This window comes from Ambystoma mexicanum, chromosome 6p (assembly GCF_040938575.1).
Source record: "Ambystoma mexicanum isolate Mex_15411 chromosome 6p, UKY_AmexF1_1, whole genome shotgun sequence".
NCBI lineage: Eukaryota > Metazoa > Chordata > Amphibia > Caudata > Ambystomatidae > Ambystoma > Ambystoma mexicanum.
In genome coordinates this window covers 1496611006-1496636518 of record NC_090935.1, presented here as the reverse complement: position 1 = coordinate 1496636518, position 25513 = coordinate 1496611006, and the positions used below count along the sequence as shown (strand labels likewise).

Genomic DNA, 25513 nt, shown 5'->3' with positions numbered 1-25513 from the left:
TATGCACAAATGCATGATAAAATATTGCATTAATTACCACCATTGTACATATTGGTAAGCAACCAATAAGCAGTAAATTCCAAGTGCTCATGTATTTAGATGAACGCATTAAGTGCCAACGCTTATGTGCAATGCCATATCCATTCTTGCAAACCTGTGCATTACGGAACGTAACACTGGACCACCTACTATTGTTGTTACATTGGCACCCAGATGTACATCCTTGAGTAATTTAGAAATGTGACAAAGTCCAAGGGTTTGTTCTGAATTCCATTTCATTTGAAGTAGCAACTCACTTAGAGAACAAAAGACGGCCAGTGACAAATATATCTTCACCCGAAAAAGTAGGTTGTGTCGAAAGCAGGATAATCCGTAAACATCTGTGTCTTAACTCCACGCACCCACTTCTCAATGAGAAAAAAAAAATATAACTAAAACATTACTTTAAATATATTTTTTATTTGAAGTATTTGAAGGTTATCTTTCACATTTGCAGGAAAGGCAAGTCTTCAAAACACCGTATTTATCATATGGGAAATTCAATAAATAAATATATACATGCCACATAACAAAAACATGTTACATTGAAGGTAAAAAAAATAGTGCTTTTTTCTGTCTTTTAGCTTTTTCTCTGTTTATGTACATTTTTTCATTTTACATTTTTTTATGTACAATTTTATACATTTTTACAGAACTGAGATTTTACAGACATACCACTTGCAGCAAGTGCAGCACAATATGGCCCATCTGCATTTCAAAGCAAACTTAATTTCAGTCACTTGCCTGCGCACATTTCACATTTGGCAACCAAACACATTAAAAATCAAAAGCCCCAAAGTACACCTCTAAAGACAATAATTGAACCACCATAGCCTTTACACAGGTCTATGAATCAAATTCACATTTAAAGCAGCAGTACCTTAATTTGGTTTATCCAATCTATTGACAAACCATGTATTTTCATAAACCAAACCCTCCAAGATGGACATTCTGCCGAGCCATTGGAGTAGGGATCTAACCTTTGGCTCCCTAGAAAGTGTGTACTACATTCCTGTCACTTCTTGGGGTCCACTTTTTCAGCGTGGGGACTGATTGTTGTTCTGGTACCATTTAATGGGTGACCTCAAAGAACACTTTTTGGATCTCCGCAGATCCATACACCCCACGTCTAAGGACAGAACCCCACATATATTATGAGGGATATTCTGTGAAAAGTGTTCTTTGAGGTCACCCATTAAATGGTACCAGAACAACAATCAGTCCCCACGCTGAAAAAGTGGACCCCAAGAAGTGTTCATGTGTGCTAAAAACATTTCTTCAAATAACACTTCGGGCTAAACCATGAAGTAAAACTCATCTCCCTGAATGTGATTTACTACATTCCCGTCAGCCATAGTCCACAATCCTAGGAGTCTTAGTAGAAAAAAAATTTACAAAAATAAAACTATGCCTGTAAAGACATTTTGCTGACTCCTGAACTACACAAAACCATTGCAAGTTTGTCAAAAGGTCGGCTATCTCAATCGTCACATGTTTACAGCAACTCCTCAAATGTGCTTCAGGACTACATTCCAATGGTGTAGTTCAAGACGGATGAATAAAATTAATATGAAAATATTTACTACTGCTTTAACCATCCATTATATAAAATATGGCATTTTTTTGTTCGGCTAAAATGGCATTTCAAAATAACATGCAAAAAGTGAATTATTTGTTGAACCATGAACTACAAAAAGGCATGGTCAATCCGGAATGTTTAACAATCATAAGGAAATTACACTAGATCTGCTGGTTCAGACGAAGACATGGTATCTGTCTGTATATTATATTAGCAAGCTATAAATGGTCATCTGGGCAACCATACTTAACTGACAGATTAAAAAGTAGACACATGGATTCATGGCTGGGCGAATGCAACATGGATCTTTAGGACGGGTCACACCCCCCCCCCCCACTTGAAAAACAGTGTCAAAATAAAAGGCAGTTGAAGTAATGATTGTACAAAATAAAACCCATACAGATGCTGCTTATACCTTACGTTTTCTAAACATAGCTAAAATAATATTTGCAAGGTTATCTAAAATAGTCAGAAAACATCTGTATAAAATTAAGGGTGGTAGGTAGGAAATGTCCTTACTCCATGGAAGACCGTACTATTTTCGATTATAAAGCAAGCTGCATTTGCGTTTAGAATAGAAGCTTTTAGACTACATTTCAGATTTCAGATAGTGGGCACGCCGCTTCAACTTGGGCTTGAATGAGTCAAAGCAAAATGATGCTTCCAGGTCACTTGGTGGAGAACTGCTCAAGCTCTCTTCTCCACAGCTCATATCTTCACAGGAATCCTCACTGAAGTGGAAAAATAAATATAGTCATGGTTTGCAGTCACCAAGCAGTCATCACATTTAAGTACAGATGATCTTGCAAAAAGAGAATGCTAAAGTCCAACTTTAGCAAGAACCCATGAACTGCTTGCTATTTGCCCATTGACCAACACTCCTTGGGCTGTAAAATGAAAAACGAATTCATACCAACTTAGTACAAAATCTTACTTTACGGTTGCATTGTTAACATTGTTCAAACCAGTGACAACTATACCGGCACAGACAAGAGCTGTATTGTGACCCTGCACCTGGGATCTTTATAGCTGAGCAGGCAAGCACATTTCCCCCTCGCTAAAACAATTGTCCTCAATAAATTACATCCGCGAAGAAATCTAGCACAAAGTCCTAATTGGTTTAATTAATAAAGAAATAACAACACAGCCCTACAGAATTGACTTCCTTCCAACAACAACAAAAAAAAGAAGACCCATGAGCAAGAAGTATTGGTGCTTGGGATGCTGCTCTTCACCTTCCTGCAGCGGCCTCACCCCCTTTTGGCCAAAGTGCTTCAGTTTTAGGGTACTCTATACTCCAACTTGATCTTTTCTGCTCCTAGCTTTATGGTGGAGCAGAGTTGCAGCATTATTTTAGATCTTGAAGTTCTGGTGCCGCCTCAAAACCAGGCAATTTGTGGCCTTTTGGGGGTATGATGTTCTTTTTGGCCGTCTGGAAGCAGGGTTTTAGTAAGACCCCCCCTTCCCAGGAATTCTGGCCCCTGATGGGCATAATCTGTGCATGCTAGAGGGAGGTGTCCCTCAGTGTACCAATCAGCATACTAAGAAAGACAAAATGGGGGACCGTGGCCCCACTTGCATAGCCCCTTTGCTGCGCCAAGGATTCTTGCATCCCATTAATGTAGCTATGTCAATTGAGTCGAATTAACTGATTTCCCCTCACCTGCAAACTCGTAGATGCTGGCTGTTTTGCACATGGGATACAAGGTATTGATTGGAGAACAAAAAAAAAAGTTAACTGTGGTGTGAACTAGTGAAATGGATTCCATCTGTAGGAGGCCAGTGGTGGGAGTGCAAGGTTGCAGGTGGTTTTGCCCTGTAAAGCTTACTTGCCAGTTACTCTAATAAGCAACCAACAAACTGATTGCACTACACATAGGTTACAACCCCCCCTCCATAAACCACCACCAAAGCATAGTCGTTAGCACATGACCATCAACTAAACCATGACTAAGATCTCCTCTTTGGCCGCAAGCCTTCCCACATCAACAGTTAACTAGACCCAAAGAGCGGTCGTCTCAGATATTGGGCACTTCCCTACGCAATATATTCTCCCTCGATTCTACACAAAACCCTCCAATTGGCACACAGGACCTGGGTAATTTCAACATGCAGGTTTCACATAGAACTCCTCTCCAATTGTCACATATACCTCTGCCAAACGTATGCCCCTCTCCCCTTTCTTACAGGGCCACCTATAGCAGCAGAAAACTACCCAAGCCCACGTACATTAAAATGCTCTTATCTTTGCATCCATTAGCCTAGATGGGGTCTCTGTGCCCATGGTCAAAATGAAACCAACGACGCGGTTTATTATTGCTCTCAAACACTCGACATGGGGCAACACTACTCAATCCATACCACAGGTCCTTATTACACATGCATGTAGTGTTCATTAAGCCTAACCGCCCCAATATTTGCTCCTGCATGATCCATTCATCACTACTCACCTTTGAAAAGCATTCTGAAAATAGGGATTGCTAGCGATCATGGCTACCGCCGATTAATAAATGCCCTGCTCTCCAATTAATTCAATAAGCTGGACTTTTTCAATGTAATGGAAGGGCATTATCACCATTTGACAAAATGTAATAAAAGCCTCTTCTTCATTCATTAATTCATTGAACCCACATATCACCTGCCCCGTTGACACAATCTCTGAACCTCGATTGTTCCCTCGTATGGCTGCAGCACTAATCAGCTAAACTTGCACTGCTTTGCCATGCACATCAATGCCTAGGTAACTATGGTTCTTAATTTGTATTTCAAACCTTTTATTCTAGACTTGATGCAGGCCCAGTCATGTAGTCACCAGTAATTTCATCCTCATCTCAGGCCGCAGTCTCCCTTGGACTGATTCCTTCCTTCTGCTGGAAAGCTAGTAGCCAGGAAATAGATGCACTGGCCAATTCTTGAAACACGGATTTGCTACAAGAGGTCATCTCTTTACAGCTCTCCTGGAGGCTAAAATGGAAATCTAGAACCTCAAGAGAAGTGAACCACTTCATTTTGAAATTCACAGATCACTCAAGTTCTTTCTAGAGTACCCGATTGTCTGCTGGTGCAACCTTTTAGTGTGGCGCTTCCGTGTGCAATTGTACGCGCTCAGTGCACTGGTGCCCCTGATGGCACTACAAAGAAAAACATCTCGTCAATTTTACCAAATTACCTAAATACAAGGTGCGAGCTTTGGGGAGGATTTGGTTTTAAGAAAGCTTGCAGAAACTCAGATCCGGCAAAAAATTGACAGGCATAAAGATGAATCCATTCACCCCACCCAGAAACACATTTGCAATCCATTTATCACAGTTCGCATTTGCATGGGTGCTAAAACAGCACTTTTTGTCCCTTGCACTGAACGCCAAGCGGGCCTTCAGTCACTAAGTGAAAGGATAAAGCATTCCCATTCATGCAAATTCTCTTTAGAAAATATAAAGCTTAAATTTAAGTGAGAAAAAAATTTGAATTATTCTACCTTTCACATTCATTTAAGGAACCAGTTTCTGGAATGGTCGGAAGCTCAGGAACACTGTAATAGCTCGTGTGTAGGCTCTGGGCTGTCCGCTTTGAAACAATCCACACTAATTTCCTGTGGTCAGGCTTGCAGCATTCAGCTGAGGAATAATCTGCCAAACACTGTGACACTAGCTCCCTCCAGTAGAGCATGTCCATGTCATTGATCTGAAAAAGAAGAAAAAACGTGTAAACAATAGAGCGAGAGCAGGAATCCTAGAACAAAAACAAAAAAAAGAAAGCCCACCAGAAGTTAACCTATCCCATGATTATAAGTCCAGGTATGTCACAAAACACCCCCAACCTCTGGAGGGCAGTTTCGTTGGTAATAAAATGTACATTACACATTCATACACAATGAATAGTCCAGGGTAAAAATAATGTTTCTAGTCCTGGCAGGTAAATATACAACTCACCTAAATGTGCTACTTGACAGTGGTCAAAATAACGACAAAAGAAAGGGGCGGGGGATAATTATATATATAAATAAAACAAACAACCACACCACAAACACCATGCATTTTAGATATATTGTATTAAGTGTAATATCTACAATTTATTCACTTTCCAGTATAGACAAAGATTCAGTCTCCATACATCTAATTCCATGATCTATTCAGATATCAAGTATCGCTCAGATAAATACATGTTCTCCTATGACTGACTTAGAAACTGTTCCATGTAAGGATTAATTCTAGTCCACCTGCATGTCCTGTACGTGCCATTAAATATTTGAGACATGAACCTTGTACATACAAATGGATTTTCAAGCTATATAGCACATTGTGTTTTATGATTACACATTTTATGTTTTTTCAAATTTCATGTATATGTGGTATATTGTGGGTTTCATATGTATGTGGTAGTGTCTCATTATTGTAATATAGTTTATTCATGGATTGTCGAAAATTATGCTCCATGATAAACTACGTACACTAAGAAGGTTGCCCAAAAAACAAGAAATAAGTCCTTGTGTGATCATTTGACTAATACTTTGAAGTCCACCAGGAATATTTTGACTTTTGCTTAGTATTATCAATTAAGTGTGATCAGCAGCAACACTTGCTATTGCTTGAGGGGGCCAATTGAAATCACGAGTCAGCATGGTAGTTTACATCACTGCAAATACATGAAATTGACATTACCAATATGTTCTTAGTGGGGATAAGCGACTATCACTTGCTCACCGGTGCCATAGGAAAGAAAGGGTTTCCAAAGGCCCTACGAATAACAGGGTGTCAAGGCTGTGTGGTGCAACTTTCTGGTTGTTCCATGCAGCCCTGCTATGATCTCCAGCCAGAAAAGTAGCTTGAAGAGGTAGTAGGGCACCCAAAGACAGCGTGGGAACTTCTAGATAAAATAGCTCTTTGTCCAAGTAACGATGCCACAGCATTCACAATGATTTCGGAAGGGAGCTAGAGGGTTCAGGCGATTTGTATTTTGTTTTAAAGCAAACCAAGCCCTTAGGCATCTGGGCGCATTTCTTGGTTACAATATTACATTACATTGTAATTATTGCTTGATGTTTATATATGCAAAGTACAGAGGAATTTATACTAGCATTTACATTACGCAATAATTACAAAGTACAGAGGGATTTACAATAGGCAATTGAACAAGAGCCTAAGGCATTAAGTCGTTTCATATTCAACATATGTACAAGATAGAGTGGATTCCGCATGTGATGGGCATGGGTGTCAAGGTAGGCAAGTTATTGTAGCCAGATTTTGACTTCGCTTTTTAAGGCAAGAGGACGGTTCAGATCTGAGTGAGATAGGTAATGTGTACCCCCCCACCACTTGCTGGAACCTCGTGATCTTGAGCAGATCTCGTGGGTTGGTCAGAAGTATTCCATGCAAATAGATTTGGACAGGTAGCTTGGTGCACTATTGGCAAGGCACTTCTGCATGAGAGTGATTTAAAGGCAATTCTTTGGTTGACCAATAGTCAGTTGAGGCTATGTCTGATTTCCGAGATGCGTGGAGCTCTGGATTTCAGAGCAGCCCGGATAGCGTTGTTTTGCAGTACTTGTAACTTGTTGTATTACTTCGGCTGGTTCCCAGATAGAGCGCATTCATTACAGTAGTTTGACAAAAGTAAAAGCTCTAGCTATGGTGGGTGCAGTTGGTGGTAAGAAAGGGTCTGCATGCAGTAATTAGTTTACATGTGTAGGCCGTTGAGGACATTATTGCATTGTCTGGCTAGGGTTAGAGTGGAATCTAAGTAGATGCCAAGAGTTTTTACGTCTTTCGAGACCTTGATGGTGTTGCCATCTATGATGGATGCGTAGCTGGCGTCTAGCTTACTCAGTGTCTCTGTTGTGATCCGAGAAGGAGTAGCCGTCTTATAGTTAAGATAGAGCCCATGTTGCGCCATCCAGGCCTGAATGACAAGGTAAGTGTCATTCAGTGCCTTGGAATCAGTTGTGTGGTCGTCGTTGATGGGGATGAGTATTTGGGTGTAACTGCATAGTTATTATAGGTGACGCTCAAATAGTCCAGGTTATCGAATAGGGGCTTTGTAAACACATTGTAAAGAGTAGGAGACACGCATGAGCCTTGGGGGATCCCGCACGTGACAGATGCAGGTTTGGCAGAGGCTGATGGAGAGAAAACCCTCATTGATCTGTTCTCTAGAAATGATGGACCCAACTAGTGTCTTTGTCTGAGAAGTCTGCTGCAGAGCTGAGATGAGGTGGTTACATAAGACTTGGTGATTGACCAAGTCGAAAGCAGCCGACAAGTCAAGCAGTAGGAGGAGGAGGAGCAGGAGGAGGGTGAGTTTGCCATTGTCTATTAGTACCTCAATTTGGGTTTTCAAGTCAATCAGGGCCGTCTCCGTCCCATGCCTTGGTCTGAAGCCCGATTGCCCGATGCCGAGGAGGTTGTTGGATTCTAGATGCTCCTGGATCTGCAGGTAAGCTGCTCTAGCCAGGATTTTTAAATAGAAGGGGAACAGTGGTGAAGGGCCTGTAATTAGTAGGGATACTGGGGTCTAGCGAAGGTTTCTTCAGTACCGAGAGAACCCAAGCATCTTTTAGGAACTATGCTTGTTGAGAAGCATTTATTATGGAGGTGATAAATGGAGCTAGTTCTTTGGTTGCCTCTTTGGATGAGAGAGGGGAGAAGTTAAATAACTTGGGGGTATTCTGGATTGAAGCTTGTGGGGTAATTTGTGGTGCGACGAGTGAGACTTTTTTGGATTCCATTTTTTCTTGGAGGGCTTTTTGTATGTTGGAGCACCACAGACATCGTTGGTGCAGGTGTCAGGGGGAGCACATGGGGATTCTAATTCTTTGATTATATTGAAGAGTTCCTTCATACTCGACTTGGATAATCCGGTTGTTGTTCCAAGTGTCGAAAGATCGCCTCTTTATAGTTAAGGGATGCCATCAGTAGGTTGTCCTTATTAGATGATATGGGGATGCTCTTCCAGAGGGCCTCGCATTTTTTTTCATGCGTACGGTTCTGAGGTGGGGCGTGAGCCATGAATTAAGGTGCGCCTAGGGTTTTGGCTTGCGCATTTTAAGTGGGGCGATAACATTAATGGCCGAGGAGGGTTTGGTTATAAATAGCGCAGTTGGGTCTGTATGTGAATCGATAGGGATGTTAATGATGGGTAGTATGAGTGGAAGCAGTTTCTCTAATGTTATGTCCCGGTTATTCTTCGTGGATATCGGAGGAGAGGGGGTTCTGCTTGGGGCGCTGGATGTCATACTTGATGGTGAAGGAGATCGATTGGTGATCTGACCAAACACAAGGCGTGTTAGATTGGATGTTAATGTTGCAGTTGAGGTCTGCTAACCAATCGAGTCCTGCCCTTGATGTGTAGGTTCAAATATGCAATGAGTGAAACCCAGTTCCGTTATCGTGTTGGCAATGTCAAGGGCTTTTGAGTCCTTGGTGTCTTGGAAGCCGAGGTTAAGGTCACCCAGTAGAATGATGAGCTGAACATTGTTTTTGCAGAGAGAAGGGTGGTCATATCGTCTTCGAATGTAAATACTGGCCCAGGTGGCCTGTAAATTAACAGTTACTCCCCATAGTGACTAACGTACTCTTAGTCCATAGTCCACTTTCCTCCATACTGTATGGGCGTCGCTCGCGAGGGAAGAACCTTTTTCACCAGAAAAAAAAAACCTTCCCTTTTAAATTCAGAGGCGCGGCCCTGGGAGCATGCACTCACCTGACTCCACCCACCAGCACCACTCCTCAGTCCCCATTGACATGTCGACAATGATAGGCGTTGCCTAATGACACCAGTATTAAGGTGGGGGAGCTTGGAGGATGGTGGGACGTATGAAGGAAAGGGGACATTAGTCACTATGGTGACTAACGGATAATTACTGTTACGTCCCTTCCCCTTTCCTCCAAACTGTATGGGCGATTACAACTGAATGTAGCCCCAGGGTGGAGAGGAGCCACTCCTTAAGAACACAGGTTTCTTCAAACCGCCTGGCCAAATACTGCATCTGTGCACATGCTGTTGGAACACGATGGCCGTGGCTCTGACCGCATGGGCATGTAAGTTAGCTGGCACTGGTTTGTGATGCCCCGCATAGGCCTCCTTGATGGACGCAATCATCCCCTTGCTATGGAGGCCTTGGATAACCAAGCTAGCTCGGCGCTTCCTGCTGCGATCTGAGCGTGATCTGCAGGTTCGAATCCGGGCAAAGCCAATTCAGCCTTTCATCCTTCCGAGGTCGATAAATTAGTACCAATTTCGGTTGGGTGATATTGTATGTATATTGTATGGATAAAAGGCGCTATATAAATAACACATTACCGGGCCTTAACCCACCGAAAGTGACAAACAAGGTGTCCATTTCCTCGTTGAGATGGAAGGTCACCTGGGGTAGGAAATTGGGGTGCGCCTGCAGGACAACCATGTCCCTGTGAAACATGGTGTAGGGTTCTGATGCCACCAGAGCATGGATCTCGCCGACTCTGCGAGCTGAGGAGAGGCCCACAAGCAGAGCTGTCTTTATGGTGACCAGCCTGATGTCCAGGGACATCATAGGGTCGAAAGTTTTGTGCGCTGAGGCGCCCAACACCACATTAAGGTCCCACACCGGGTGTGGCTTCTTCATAGGCGTGTAGAGCCTGTGGAGGCCCGCCAGATGTCACTTGACCATTTAATCTTATATTGGCTCCTAGTAGCCTTGCTTCTAGCGCCCTGGATGATATCTATGTTCGCCCGAGATAAGTGTTTCAGAGGGACCCGCTCAGGAGCCATGCTGCGAGGGCTAGCTTGTGAGGAGCAGGGTGGAGTACCCTGCCAATCTGCTGGTCCAGGAGAGGAGCTGGGCCCAGCAGTAGGGGAATGGGTGTCTGTCCGAACGGCTGAGGAGCCCGGAGAACCATGGTCTGGCTGGCTTCCAAGGAGCTATCAAAATGATGCTGAGGTGCCAGGATTCCTTCATCTTGCAGATCACCTTGTGGACTAGGGGTGTGGGCGGGAAGGCATATGCTCTCCTGACATTCCATTGGACCTGGAATGTGTCGCCCAGGGAGCCAGAGGCCTGCCCCTGCCAGGAGGCAAACTGTTGGCATTTCCTGTTGTCCCAGGAGGCAAAAAGATCCACCCGGGGATACCCCCACCTGAGGAAGATCTCCTTTGTACCAGGTCATTCAATTGCAACTCGTAATTGTCTGCCCCCAGTCTGCTGAGCCTGTCCGCTTCCAGGTTGGATTCCCATGGGAGGTCGACAGCCATGATCTCCAGAGCCCATTCCCACATGCCGACTGCTAGGTTCCACAGCGGAAGGGATCCGGTACCCCCTGCTTGTTGACATACCACATGCTGGTAGAGTTGTCTGTCTGGATAAGAACTGTCTTGCCCTCGATAAGAGGGAGAAAGGCCTTTAGAGCCCACCATATGGCCATTACGTCCGTAGTAACTGACATGAGGGGCCGGCTGCCAGAAGGGCTTGCCCTGCCTCAGGTTGCAGTCGGCAGACCCCCAGTGGAGGTCTGAGACGAGAAAGGGCGGAATGTTGACTAGCTCCTCTTGGGAGCCCTTCTCCTGATTCCACGAGGCTGCGAAGTGCAGCTGTAATCTCTGCCTCCTGAGTCCTGTGTGAGGCACGGCCAAAAAGGACTGCTGCCCTAAGCTCTAGTAGGCGTTTGTACTACCAGGTCGAGGTCACAGGCCTGGAGTGTAGGTGAGCTGTAGCTCTCTTGATGGCCGTAATCTTTTCCTCCAAAGGAAAGCCTCTCGGAGCTTGTGTCCCAGATGAGGCCCAAGAAGGTCAGGTTCTGCATGTGAGGCAGCTGCGACTTCTTGAGATTGATAGTGAACCCCAAGTCGTGGAGCGTGTTCATCAGTGCAGAGGCAGTATGCTGAACGGCTTCCAGAGAGGTGGCCCGGACGAGCCAGTTGTCCAGGTATGGGTAGACGTGGTGGCCCTGAGGAGGGTTGCCACTGCATTCATCAACCTGGTAAATACCCTGGGAGACGAGTTGAGGACGAAGGGTACGACCTTGTATTGGAAATGGGAGCCCTTTGATCCTGAAGCGCAATAAGGAACGATGCGGCTGCCGAATTGGGACGTGTAGGTAAGCGTCGTTCAGATCCAGGGAGCACATCCAGTCTCCCCTGTCCAGCGTTTCCGCAATAAGAGCTGGCATAACAATCTTGAATGTTTGCAGATTGAGGGTGGAAAGGTCCAACACAACTCTCCGGCCAGCCTGGTGGTTCTTCTGTATGGCGAAAATCCTGGAATAAAAGTCCATGTCTCGCTGGGACTTGGAGGTTGCACAGTCTGGCTCTAGACGAGCAACTGGATCTCCGCCAGCAGAGTAGTTGTCCCAATCTGTGGGAGAGGAAGGTACCGGTAGGCGGTACCCCGTGGAAACTACGGAAAGAATCCAGGGGTCCCAAAAATTCTGGCGCCCAATTTTGCATGTGAAAGACAAGCCTCCCCCCTCCCCCCCCTCCGCCGGAGACATGTGGACCCGAAGGGGCGTGTCATGCCTTCCTTCCCTCTGAGGCTGTGGCGGAGGAGGGGGATTGGAAAGACCCCTTGCCCTCTCCCCCACTTCGCCGTTTCCTCCAGTGCTGACTCGAAGAACGGTCAGGTTGCCTGGACCTCTGTCCTTGGAAGCCCCGGAACACACCAAACGTCTGCCCCTTGTCAGAGCGTTGCAGCGACTGGGTGTAGGCCTTGGGCGTGGCCTTCGTAAGAATAGAAAGACCTCACGGTTTGCAAGCTTTTCTTTATATCCAAGTCATCATCCATGGTGGAGTGGAGAGGTCACTACCCTCGAATGGAAGGTCCAATTTGCGTTCCTGGACACCGGAATTAACTTAACCTGGAGCCAGGCTGTCCTCAAGTCCGTGGCAATGCAGATGGCCCAGCCGGAGGTATCGATATGGGCCACGGTGGACTCCATGATGTCTGCGGTACCAGCTCGGCTTCTTCTAGGCCAGCCTTGAAGCACACTTGGAAGTTCTAGGATGCCAGGATCTTCTCCCCTTTGCCTAGTAGCATCGAGGACGAGGTGGCCGAGGACGACTGAGGCTTAGAACAGAGTGATGCTGCAGCAATCACAGAAGAGTACGGTTGACGATGCACCGAAAGCAAGAGTCTATCCACCCTCCATTTGCCTATACTTGGCATCTAGTCGCCGATTGACAGGTTGGGTCGAGTGCGGCTTGAGCCACCCCTTCTTGGCCAGGGCAACTACGTCTTTCTGCATCTGGATCCCGATTTAGGTAGGGGATCTTAGGGTGAGGACTTCTACCAAGACCCCCCCCCACCCTCCTCTGGGTGCCCTACCTCAGGTCGGAGGAAGGCCCAAATATTCTGCCAAACCTGCAAGGAGTTTGGAAGGCCCTAGCTGAACATGGCGTGTCGGGGTCGTCGTCCTCGTCTGTGTCCACAAGAGTGCTCGGAGGGTCCGTAACTGGTGTAGGAGTGCTTGGGCCATGGGCTGCTGTGTGGAAACCGAAGCCGGTGGCTGTTGCCGAGGCTGGTGTGGAACTGCCAGTACTGTGGAAGGGAGGGAAGCCGGAATATTTTTGGGAGTTTAGCTAGTAAAATAAGGGTCATTAAAAAAAACAGGGGGTTGGGGGAATCCCCTCATGCATCAGCCCCAGGAACCTTCCAAAGAACCCGTCTTCATCAAGATCACCTGCCACCTCTACAGCCACTGGAGTGGCTAATGGTTGCTAGGGCCGGGGCACATTACCCAGGGTGCAGGGGAACCTGCCCTGCGCCGCTGATGGATAAACTGTAGGTCACGCACCTCGTTGGCACCAGTCCCCACCTTTTGACTCGTTCCTCCACCGACTCTGCCAGAGGGAGTGGGAAGGGTATTGGACGTGTGGCCATCTTGTCTGGCGCAGCAGCCATTTCGTCATAGTCGTGGTGCCTGGCTCGCTGGAACCAGCCCCATCCAAGACGCTTGGTGTTGGAACATGAGGCCCATCCTGCCCCTCGGGCCGTGACCTGGAAGGCGTATTGCCCTCGGCAGAGCTACCGGTAGTGCTGCGTGAAGGTGCCCCCTCGGCCATGATGCCGGTACTAGGGCGTTGCACCTTGGGAGTAATCCCAGTAAAAGAACCTTGCGGTCCCTCAGCACCGACACAGGAAGGACACAGGAAGGATCCAGAGACCCCCTCGGCCCATGAGGACGGTAGCTGGACTCGCCACGGTATGTGTGCTAGAACCCGAAAGGTTCCTCCCGGTCACGCACTTCCTTGGGAAGGAGTCGCCGTTATGGGGTGCGATATTAAATAAATAGAGGCCTTACTTTCGGCCTTGAGCAATGTTTGACGAAGTCCTTCAGGTCCGGAGGGTCTGGAAGAGCACCCTCCACCTAGCTAGCCCGGTGCACGCGCAATACCCTTCCCCAGCCGTGGTCGGGGCCAAGGCAGCGGAGGCAAAGGGCGTCGGGTCGGACGTGGGGGGAAAAAAAAAGCGACCCTCGCAGGCTGGATACCTGCTGAAGTCGACATGCGCCGTGGAGGAGCGTGGTGTCAGAGGACCAAGTACCTATTGAAAAGAAAATCAGGGGAAGAGCGTGTGGTATTACATGGCCGAAGCCAAACCCAGGAGTGCTGGTGAATTCGGCCGGTTCCAGTCGACGCGGAAAAGGGGACTGGGGAGTGGCGCCAGTGGGCAGAGTCAGGCGAGCGCATGCTCCCAGGGCCGCGTGCCTCTAAATTTTAAGGGTGAAGAAGATTTTTCTGGTGAAAAAGATCCTGCTCGCGAGGGACGCCCATACAGTATGGAGGAAAGGGGACAGGACATAAGAGTACTTGTAGTATACCAACTTGGAACACTCAAGGCCATTGTCACAGCAGACACCCTCAGCCTGTTGCTACAGAATCAAGAAAGCTGGCTTAAAATGGGGAGTGGGGGGGGGGCACTGTCGAGCAGTGAGCTGATGTAGAAGCAAGCCTGCGACACTCCGTTTTTCCAGAGACAGAATCCTGCCCCATGTTCAAATTCCATGGCGCATTTAACATCAATGAGCACCGGAGCGCCTTGGCACATTCTGCCCCATTCTGGAGCGAAATCGCTGTTCGTAGACCCGGAGCGGAGGATCCTTTAAACTAGCGCCGGGCGCCAACTTGGTTGGAGACCGGATGGCTTGGCGGGCAGCTCCTGCATGCGACGGCAGGGACAGGCAGTGCAGGGGTGGCAGCCCGCTGAGTGCTTTGCCGCCAAGACTTGCAGTACACCAGGGGGGACGGGATTGTGAAGGGACCCGTCGAGAGCAGGACCTGAGAGGCTGCAAGAGGGCGAACCGGGGCCGCAGCTGTGAATGCTGGACTGGAGTCAGGAGGCGGGGCAGGAACAATGACATGCTGCTAGACAGGCAGAGGTGGGGGGGGGGGAAGGGAGGCTGCAGGGCGTGTGTGCACTTTGAAGTGCGATAGCACTCAGTGGGCCTTCAGGTCTACACCAAACAGTGACAGCAAGGCAGTGCTGACTGGGGACAAGCAAGGATCTGCGGGGGTTGGGGGATCTGGAGGGCTGTGGGGAGCAGCTCAACAAGTAAGTGACAAGTGGGGGGGGGGGGGGGGCGGGGTAGTGCCACAGGGAGGAGGTGGCAAACTTTATTGGAAACCCCGGAAGACAGCAACTTCTGCCTCTGGGCCTGCCTCATTGAAGGCTGCAAGACCAAAGACTGGGACTGCATGCCCAGGAGTTTATCTGCAGGGGCGCAAGGACACTTGGAAGGCCTTGTTGGTAACTGGCCTGGAAGACTAGGACATCAAGGGGTGAGAGGCTCCCAGGTGGCAATGGAGAGGGGAGCACAGAGTCGGGGGCAGTGCAGATTAGGGAAAGGTGAGGAATGCGTAGTTCAGCTACTGGTAGACAGAGTGGCTTGAATCTTCCTGGAAGAGTGGAATTGTGACTGCAGTGGGAGCTGGGTCCATCATGGTAAAGGGCCAGCAACAAAATGGAAAGTACCCAGACCTCAATCTGAGGTTGGAGCCAGACCCGCAGGAAAGTGAGAGGGCACAGAGGCAGTTGGGAGGCGTCACCCTGGACACAATTCAGGAAACCAGGACCTCACTGGAAGAGAGCATCAAGAAGGTGGGAGTAGATGTGTCCCTGTTGCGAGCAGACCTACGGAAGGTGTGCGAGAGGTGGAAAAGAGTGGAAGATTAAGTGCAAATATTGAGAAACCAGGTAGCCAGGTTGGTAGGAGTGACGCGGACCCTGAAGCCAGAGTAGAAGATGCAGAGGGTTGTTCATGGAGGTTTAACATACAATTGGTGGGCATCCTGGAAAGAGGGGCTTGTGTGGAGCTGTGGAAAGTTTGCACCTAGAGAAGCTGAAGGGGCTCTCAAAGCTTTTTACAGTGGAAAGGGCGCATAGGGTGCCCGTGGAGGCCCACCTTGCCCAATAGTAGCGAAGATTCTTTACTTCAGGGACAGACTATCCTGCAGGAGTCCCGCAAGGTTGACTGAGATGGGCAGCTCTAAGGTGAGAATACTTCCAGACCTTACCATAGAGGTGCAGCATCAGCGCAGGACTTCCAATGGGACTAGTAAGCGCCTCAAGTAGAGTAACATAAAATATGATTTTCTATCCGTCCAAGTTCAAGATTTTGGCACTGGGCAAGTCGTGGTTCTTTACAGCACCACAGGAGATGTGGGCCTGGCTGGAGTACACACGGCAGCGCCTGGACAGAGGTGCAAAGTCACAGGAAGAGCCCCGGATAGTCTGGGGACCGAGGGCGTTTTGAGATAAGGGGGAGTTCCAGGAAATGGGGAGGGAAGGGGGTTCTTGGAAAAGTGGGGTCCTCGAGTGCAGCCGCAATGGAGACTGGAAGTGTGGTGGTGAGTGCAGGTTACTCTAGTGATCCAAGCGGGATGAGCAGCTGTGGTTGGGGGAGGGACATGCATGGTGGACTCAACATTGGAGTGACTACCTATAATTGGGACGTAGGTGGTCTGTTAAATCAAACGACAGCGAGTGGGTGGGTTACCTCCGAGACACAGGGTTCAAGTGGCACTACTTCAGGAAACAAACATTGTTTGCAAAGATTTGGACCTACTCTGAGACAATAAGTAGGAAAATCATACTCGTCCCAAGCTAGAGGAGTGTTGATTTGGGTGACCTCTGGGGTTCCTTTAAGGTGAAGAAAGTCCTGACGGATGAGGTTGGGAGGACAGTGGTGCTCTTGAGAAGGCTGGAAGGGGGGGTGTTTCAGGGGGAAATGGAGAAGTTTTTTTTTTTTAACTGGGGGGCTAGAGTCAATCTAGAGGGGTAGGTCTCTGGTAAGAGGACTTTCTGGTCGAATTTTACAGCGAGTACGCAGATCTGGGTATATGAGGAGGGCTTTGAAAGAGGGGAAGATCCCATGTGAAGGCGAACACCTTGGGTAAGACCCTGGCGACCAGGTTGTCTGGTGTGGCTCAGATACTAGCTACATATGGAAGGCGAGATGGAGTTGGCCTCCTCTGACACTATGAAAGTGTTCAATTCCCTAGAATGGTTATTCAGAGTGTTGGGCACCTAGGGATTTGGGGCGATTATCCACCGCTGGCAGAGTCGCGGTGGAGACTAATGACTGGGTGTCACAGCACAGAGACGTTGAGCAGGGGCACAAGGCCGGGATTCCAAGTCTCGCCAATCTCATTTCCCATGGCGCTAGAGCGGTTGGTGCGGTTCCTGAGGCAAAAGATGTGCGAGGCAGTGATTCTAGTGGGAGGTATAGTACATGTAGCTTTGTTATATGAAGATGACCTGCTGTTGTATGTGTGGAACCCACGGGACAACATGCCAATGTTGCATGAGGTGCTAGGGAACTGCCTTAAGTGGTCAGGATTCCAGAGCAATAACGATAAGTCTGTTCTATTCCCATTGGGAGAGCACAGGAACAAGAACTTGGCTGACCTTCCAGACTGAGGGATACAGTGGCAGGGGAGACCCTCCAGTATTTGAGAATTTAAATCTCCCACGATATAGAAAGACACGCTTGCGTATAAGGGGAAGAGTATTATCTGGTATAGGAGACTCCATACAATTTAGGAAGAAGCTGCCTCACTACTGATGGGGAGGGTAGCGCTCTGCAAACTGGTGATTAATGAGAATATTTCGCCAATTTTCCACATGTAATTAAAAGGGTGTTTTGCAGGATGCGGATGAGAAGATTAGGGAACTGTTGTGGAATGAAGGGAGGAGAAGGGTGTCACTGGCAACCTTGCTGCGCCCGGACGATGGTCTCAACTTACCAGACTATGAGGTGTACTTTATGGGGGCACAGTTGTAGGCAGTGTTGTGTGTGGGAGGGAACTCTAAGGGGGTGGGAAGCTACTGATGAGATTGGTGGGGACCCTTCCAATGTCTCAGCAGGGGTGGAATTGTTGTGGGGCACAATGAAAGGCGAAGGGACAACAAACGGTGGGTGAGGGGGCGGTGGATTGTAGATTGCAGATTTGCCATGGAGCGCAGACCCAAAGCTAGGGCAAACATTAGGAAATTAGGGCTTGGGCAGCTACGGGAGAAAGGGTGCCGGACCTATATGAGGAAGGAAAACTGACGTTGGAGCACACTGTATGGAATTTCAAAGGGGCATTAAAAAAAATAATGTAATGGGGCAGTGGCTAAAAGGCCAGCAGCAATAGGAGAGTAGATATCTGAAGAACCAGGCATGAGCCCGCTGATGCAGGTGCTGCTTGATCAGGGCCAAAATCACCAGCATTTACCAAGCAGTGAGGAGCGAGATCCCGTGAAGGAACTGGCGGTAAAGAGTAAGTGGGAAGAGGATCGGGGTTCCCAGATATCCGAGGAGTGGACGTAAATTTGGTAACGGGTCCGCAAGGTCTCAAGAAACAGTCAAGTTTCAACTCAATGCAGTTCAATATACTGCGCAGAGTTTGAGACCCCGACCCAAGCTTCATGCTGCACCCTCAGCCAGGACTGCCCGCGTTGTGGGACGGGTCCGGAAGGGGACTGGCACTTCTGGTGGCGCATGGTTATTGCACGCTATTGGGAGCAGTTCTCTACAGGCTTCAGTCTTGAATGTGACCAAAAGGTGCGTTTACAGGGTATGCCGTCAGGTGGGGAAGCGACAACTCATGACATCATCTTGCTCAGTTACCATGTCTATTAATGTAGCAAACGTACTTGCAGTCTGGGAGGCTGCTTGTCGCAAATGATGATCCCAGGGAGCGCCTACACCAAGGACATATTTCAAAGTATAACGGAGGCCCTGGTGGGATGTTTCATAAGAGAGGACAAAGATATGGTGCTGCGGGTGGAGGAATGCAATTGCATATTTTGCAGACAGGAATTCACGAAACCCAAAAGAAAAAAAAAGAAAAGAAAAAAAATTAAAAAAGCTTTGGTTGTGTTGCTGGGAGCACTATGCTCAATGGTCTTACTAATTGTGACTGTCCTAGTAATTTCACCTGCGCCAGTAGCCACAAAAATGCCACTCTCTACGATTTCTTTGAAAGTAGAGGGGCTTGTTAATCGTGTTGAAAACCTCACTGTTAGTAGTTCAGTGACCACACGGCACTAGAGCTACACATTTCATTAGAACTTAAACTGGTGTTAAACTAGATGTGGATGTAAACAAAATCCAGGCTCCCATTAAAAGGAGATTCTTGTGAATGTTAAAGCCAAAACAAGCCTATAAAAACTGGATGTGAAACTCCGAGCTAGAAGACGCCAGGTCGATTCAGAACTAAGTAGACCCGTTTAAAGTAAAGGCTCTACAGCCTTCTGGAGGCAACTTAATAGCACTGATTTTTCGCAATCCAGTATTCAAACTAATGCTGTGACAGAACTGGTCTGGACACCTATTGTAAGACTATTTTCTCCATGAAAGAAGAAAATGATATAGATCTTATAAACTTTTCCAATGAGTCATGCCAGAATGAACCCTGAAGTAGTATCTAGGGCTATTTTACATCTTAGTTATTACTGTGCACCCTAGTGGTCTCACTATCATTCGTTTAGAAGCCCGAATTTATGGTCCGAAGCACTGTCCACCTGGTTTCGTAATATAGTGATGGGAGAAATGCCAGAATCTTGGTCCTTCGCCTATTGAATTCCCAACTATAAGAGGAGATGGGATCATGCCCTAAGAACTATCGACCCATTTGCAATCCAAGACGCAGAAAGCAAAGTATTTGCCTCAATTCTATTAACTCATCTGGAATATTGGATTGCAGATTCTCAAATACTTATGGCAAACAAGGTTTAGATGCAATCTGGGCACCTCTCTAAATGGTCGAATGGTAAATTGCCTTCAACATCCTACCTGGGGAGGGACCCACGATTCCATCTTTGTGCCATCCCTTGATCCAACCTGTTGATCGTAATAAATTATGGTAGAAACTTCATGCATGGGGCATTCCCCATGGACTTTTGAGGCTTATAGTGGGTCTATATACAGACACGAACATACATGTTTGTCTAAACCACTCGATGGTCCGTCTAAATCTATTCCCACTACATGTGGGGTCAGGCAGGGGTGTGTTTTGGCAGCCTGTTCAATTTGCCAATATACATGATTCAGTGACAGCCTTTGTTTCACTTAAATTGGGTGATCTAAGACCATGTTCATTGGCTTACGCAGATTCTCTACTGCACTGCGGTAGGCCTGAAACCATTAATAGATTATTTTGTTGTTGTTGAAGCACACTCTGAAGGTCAACCCCAAGAAGTTCATATTGATGGAAAATTCAGGATACAAAAACTGACATGGTTTCAACCATGACCCATCTAGGTTTTGTGATTAACTGTAGCCTAGTATGGGAGTATTAAAACAGTGACTTAATTTCTCCTCAAAATTGGCAATAGTAGATAAAAAAAAATATAGTAGGTATTCAATATGGTACGAATGAGGCAAGAGCAAACTCTCCCTTCTCCAGAAGATGCTATGCTTCTCCCCAACCCCCCAAAATAGGATCTCTTTTTGTCAATCTTAATAAACTACTCTCGAATCAATGCTGTACTTGAAAGGAGTGCTTGTTATTTGACCATAAGAAGTTGGTTACTATAACACCTTTCTAGTCTCATCTATCCAAACAAAAAACAAGGGCCATTTTCCTGCGCTTTCGTTACTAGTAAGATCTGGCCAAATTTCTTCCAATAAACTCTTGTGATCTAATTGATACTTGTGAAAACCTAAACTTGAGACACCGTCTGATTGATTATAAGTCCTTGCAAGGTGCACAAATGCTTTATTTTGAGAAGCATTTGCCTTCAAATCCCTGTGGATGCTGACATTTTCTGGCATAAATGTCTGGGAGAACAACTTCTGTAGTAATTGCTGTAGTTGGTTTTATCAAATCTCTTGAATTGGCACCAACTACTCCCTCGGTTTAGTAGATTGGTTCTTTAGTGTGATTTGGTGTACGAAATAATGATATGCTGTGTATGTGTACAATTGAATCTAAACCATGAAATGTTCCGTTTTATACGTAATGAGACGAAATGGAATGCTAATGATAACTGTTGTATTTTTATTAAGGGTTGAATTTATTTAACCATACAATAAAAAAATAAAATATAAAAACAAAATTTAAAACGATGTAAACAAAAGCTCAGAATAGGATTAGTTGATAGCTACTTGCTTCAAATTTTTATTTTTGCCATCTATTAAGATTAAGATAGCCGGTTGCATCTAATGGGAAGTAGGACGGCGAGTGAAATGGAGCTGTGGATAAAGCCCTTTTCTGTTGGGTTGGCGGCATTTATGCAGTGAAAGATGGGCACAAAGAAGGCAAGGCAACATTTAATAAGGAAATACGAGCGGCCAAACATGCAGTTAGGAAAGAGATAAGGAGGGTTAATCCTTGGGGGTGTGGCCATCTGAGAAGGTCAGTGCTATAAGGATTTTTTTTTTTTTAAGTACACAAATTGATTAAGTGGTGGAAATGTTTGTGTGCAAAAAATGCAATGACAAAAGATGGCAACAGTGTTAAAAGAAAACGAGACTCCAAATGTATGTGGCAAACGTTGGCATAATCAAGGGAGATAAAGGCAATGTGGTGTCCAGCCCCATTAGCAAAGAACAGTTGGATAATTATTGGTCAAAGGGGCAGTTGACTCACTGGGTTAGCAAACTTATAAAAAACTTCCCATAGACAAAGAACATAATGATCAGAAGGGTCAAGGGTCCCAGGTCCCGACATCGCAAATTTATTGTTAAGGAAAGAACCATTTAAATGGGCTGCAGTTTTGGAAGTCTCTTTTAAGGTATGTGCTGACGAGTACAAGTCTATATGGCAATCCACCGATTAATGAAAACAATAGATTGCTCTGCCAGACAAGATTTTTCACTTTGTATTGAAAGATTAGCAGTCCTGGGCTTAATCGGCTCAATTGCTGGGTACCTTTCAAACCTGCTTTAGAACAGGATCTTCTACCGCCCATATCATGTTGGTGGATGCTTTGATAAATAAGAAAGGCTTTACGCGTTACACAAAAGGAATCCTGCCTTTATACAGATGTGGACTTCCGAGCCGCTTTTGACAGCGATGGATGGAAAAACATTTCTCGGGAGGACTTTTGTGCTAGCTGGTCGAACTGCAGGACATGACTTTTGTACAGCCGAGGGGCTGGCATTGCCCTTATCCCCAACAATAAAGAGTTAAGCTTTAACTGACCAACCTGCTAGTTAGGCTGCAAAGGATCAAAGCTTGACCTCCAAATATCAGCCAGGCACATGCGACATTGCACCCATGTGTGAATGATAGATCAGAGAGGGAATTATGTTCATATGCAAAGGATAATCAACTCATACCATACATTAATAAAAGCAAACGTTATTTGGAAGCAAACAAAAATAAATAAGTTATATTTGTAGGAAGATCAAATTGGATACGTTGTCAAACCGTTCACATGAACTATCGTACAGATGTAATACAAGGCATTGCCTGCTTCAGGCTACAGAAAATTACACAAAATGTGTGATGCAGAGTGGTCAAATTAAAACCTTACCTTGGAGTGCTTTTGCACATGGAGGGCAATTTCAAATAGCTCATTTGATTTTAACGTTTCAACTTCAAGGCTGAGAAGGCACAGGGCTAATACCGAGGGCTAGAAAAGAAAATCGTTGTCACCAACACAATCCCATTTGAAAGCAGTAAATGCAAACAAAAACAACTGCATCACCTTTTGGTGCAATAATGTGGCCCATCACTTAATAGTAAGTCACAAGATTAGTCTCCCAGACTGCATTCTCAATCAAACTGGATTCAAATTGTGTACAGGCAAAAGTGGAAGACTGCCCATTGCAATGGCTAAGATTAATTCATAACCTTACACTATCCAGACGTGGGCCACTTATTTTTAGAGCCTGCATGAACATTCATTTGATTTTGCTAGCAAGAGACTGTTTACACTACATACACTTTCCTGCAGATAAAGATGCAAGGCAACACTGCTAGGAGACGAGCAATACTGACACAAACAACTCAAGTATGTCTCGGTAACAAATGGAACAACTCAAGGTGCCTGCCGGCAGAGCAACAGCCAGGATTTCAGTTTGAATTTAAGGAATTAAATGTTGAACCCTACCAGTAAGCATCGTTTGATGGAGAAACATGTTTACAAATGCAAAACAAAATGGAGCTATAGCCAATCAAATCACATTTTTGCGTAGGCATACAATTAGCTTACATAAACGGATTCCAAAATAGCCACCGACAGGAGAGCACCGTGATCGACGCCAAACCCAGGAGTTTGTTGAAAATACCCTCCCCGCGCGAGAAGACTCAAAGGTTGCGTGCAGTAGAAAGGTGGTGAAGGGAAAACCATGTAGAGGCTGTAAAAACTGACGTTTGGGGCTGACTCCAGCAAGACAGAGTGGGCCGACTGCGGCGAGTTAGGCGAACAAGGACCCAGCATAGCTACCCCAGGAACCCTGCAGGCGAGACTTGACCCAGTGTAGAGGGAGAGTCTGCGTGGAACAGTAAGCAACATTGGGGAAAGGCATCTTGAGGAGCAGGGCTCCCCGTGCGGAAGGAAAGGGTGAGGGACGATAGCGGAGAGCCACGATGAGGTGAGAACGGAAAGGACCCCGAAGGAATGGGAACTTTCCACAGAGAGGGCGAAGCCTAAAAGCAAGAAGGGGTGGAGATTGGAAGCAGGGGACTGATAAGACCCAGGGCACGACAAGAGACAGCCGCCCCCCCCCCCCCCCCGCCGTCACACGCCCCAGAACGACTTATGTGAGGACAATAGGAGTGGGGCACCCTCTGCCTCCCCATTCCCACCAGAAGGAAATTGGTGAAAGCCAGCAGGAGAACGATCAGCGGCGAACCTAGCGGGGGCGACGACCCTAGCATACACTCAACTGGGGGCGGTAGGCCCGAATCAGAGCCATAGGGCCCTACACTTCCTGGAAAGAACTAAAAGGCGGATTACACCAGAAAACACGTGGATCCCTGAAGGACTTTCTTTTATGCTAATGGGTCAGGCACTTAAGGTAAATTGGGGATCGTTACATGGGCTTGGGAGGGTCCGCATTTGGTGGGGCTGGGTTGAGAAATGGGCTTAATTCCCGAGATGGTGAATCGGGAGGGGCTAGAGGCTGGTTGAGTCCACCCAGCCACGGGGAGGGTCCCCAATCGCAAATCCAAGGTGTGTATATAAATAGGTTCATACAGTCCAGGATGGACAAATCCAATAACAAGCTTTTTATCAATGGTTTGAACTCCCCACTGAAAAGGAATAAACTAGAAAGATTTACAAAGGGAACCACCAGACCGAATGCTACACGAAACACACGTGCAGCTTCGTGGTAAGCACAAAATTAAGACTTCAGGGTCTAACAAGGGGAGGGGGGGGGGAGGGGAGGAGGGATCCCGATTGCCTTACAAAACAACCTCAACATTACAGCCACAAAGTGGGAGAGCGATGAGAGTGGTCCTACAGGGGAAGTGGGACGGTTTATGCGCCTAACTCTTCATTCAACAGAGGCTGGCTAAACTGGAAATATTTGCTAAGGGACAGTTTGGCTTGGGACCCAGTGGCGGACAGGCATGCACGCACACCCACCCACCAGAGAATTGCTTGAGAAAATGAGATAGGCTTTCACTGGAGACAGCTGGAGAGAAAAGAGGGGAGAAACTAAAGGTTACACATGTCCACAGGACCTCCGAGGATAGATTATATGTGGGTACCCTGGAGCATGCTGGATATAGGAGGGGGACCCTGGGGGGGTCCTTTAATCAGTGTAAAAGCATATTTCCTGCTTGAGGAGGAGGGGGGGGGAAAGAGATTCAGATACACACAACTGAGACATTGGTTGCTGAATCCAGCTATTAGGAAGGCAGCTACAAGGCACCCCCGTCCCCCCCTCCCCCCAACTCCTTTTGAAAAGCTATTACTATCAGACTCTTGGGACAAGCACATTGTGGGGAGAATTTACAAGCATATCAAACAATATGAGGAGACAGGATATATAGATGCTACATGGAGCAATGGGAGGACTCCATGGGACGGCCGATTGAAGAGGCTGCGTGGGTACAACTGGGATGCTATGCCCAGCATACAAGGTCAATCCAAATACAGGGATGGCGCTACTTAAGATCTTCCCGAATAATTCCAGGGAATGCTGGAGGGAGTGTGGTGAATAGGGGTCGTGGAGTCACATATGGTGGGAGTGCCCTTGGATCCAACAGTTTTGGGGAAAGATCATTGAGGCAATTGAAGTAATTGTGGGGATTCAAGTAAAGGGCAATTTAGGTCAGCAGGAATGGACAAGAACTTGTATGGGAAGTTGGACTATATACACCAGATGGCGAGTAAAGTGACACATTGGACGGGACAAGGGGATTCCCGGAGGTGGGAGGGGGGTGTTAACATGTCATTTGAAAAGGTCAATAAAAACCCATGTGAAAGAAAGAAAAATAAATAAAAAAGGTGCATACAAAAAGGAGCATTAATAAAACGGTCAC

At 46.7% G+C, this 25513-nt stretch overlaps 1 protein-coding gene across 3 annotated transcripts in view; it reads right to left on the bottom strand.

The window, feature by feature from the left end:
- Nucleotides 1-439: 439 nt before the first annotated feature.
- CCNG2 (cyclin G2) overlaps nt 440-25513 on the bottom strand; it is a 42431-nt gene continuing 17357 nt past the window's right edge. For 2 of the 3 annotated variants that reach the window (XM_069626336.1, XM_069626335.1), the window contains exons 6-8: nt 22551-22649; nt 5094-5299; nt 1997-2349 (exon numbers count right to left, since the gene is read on the bottom strand). In XM_069626336.1, the coding sequence (XP_069482437.1) occupies nt 2208-2349; nt 5094-5299; nt 22551-22649 (447 nt within the window). In that variant the 3' untranslated portion in view covers nt 1997-2207. Of the gene's footprint in view, nt 2350-5093; nt 5300-22550; nt 22650-25513 lie in introns of all 3 variants that reach the window. The other variant, XM_069626337.1, reaches the window with a different exon arrangement.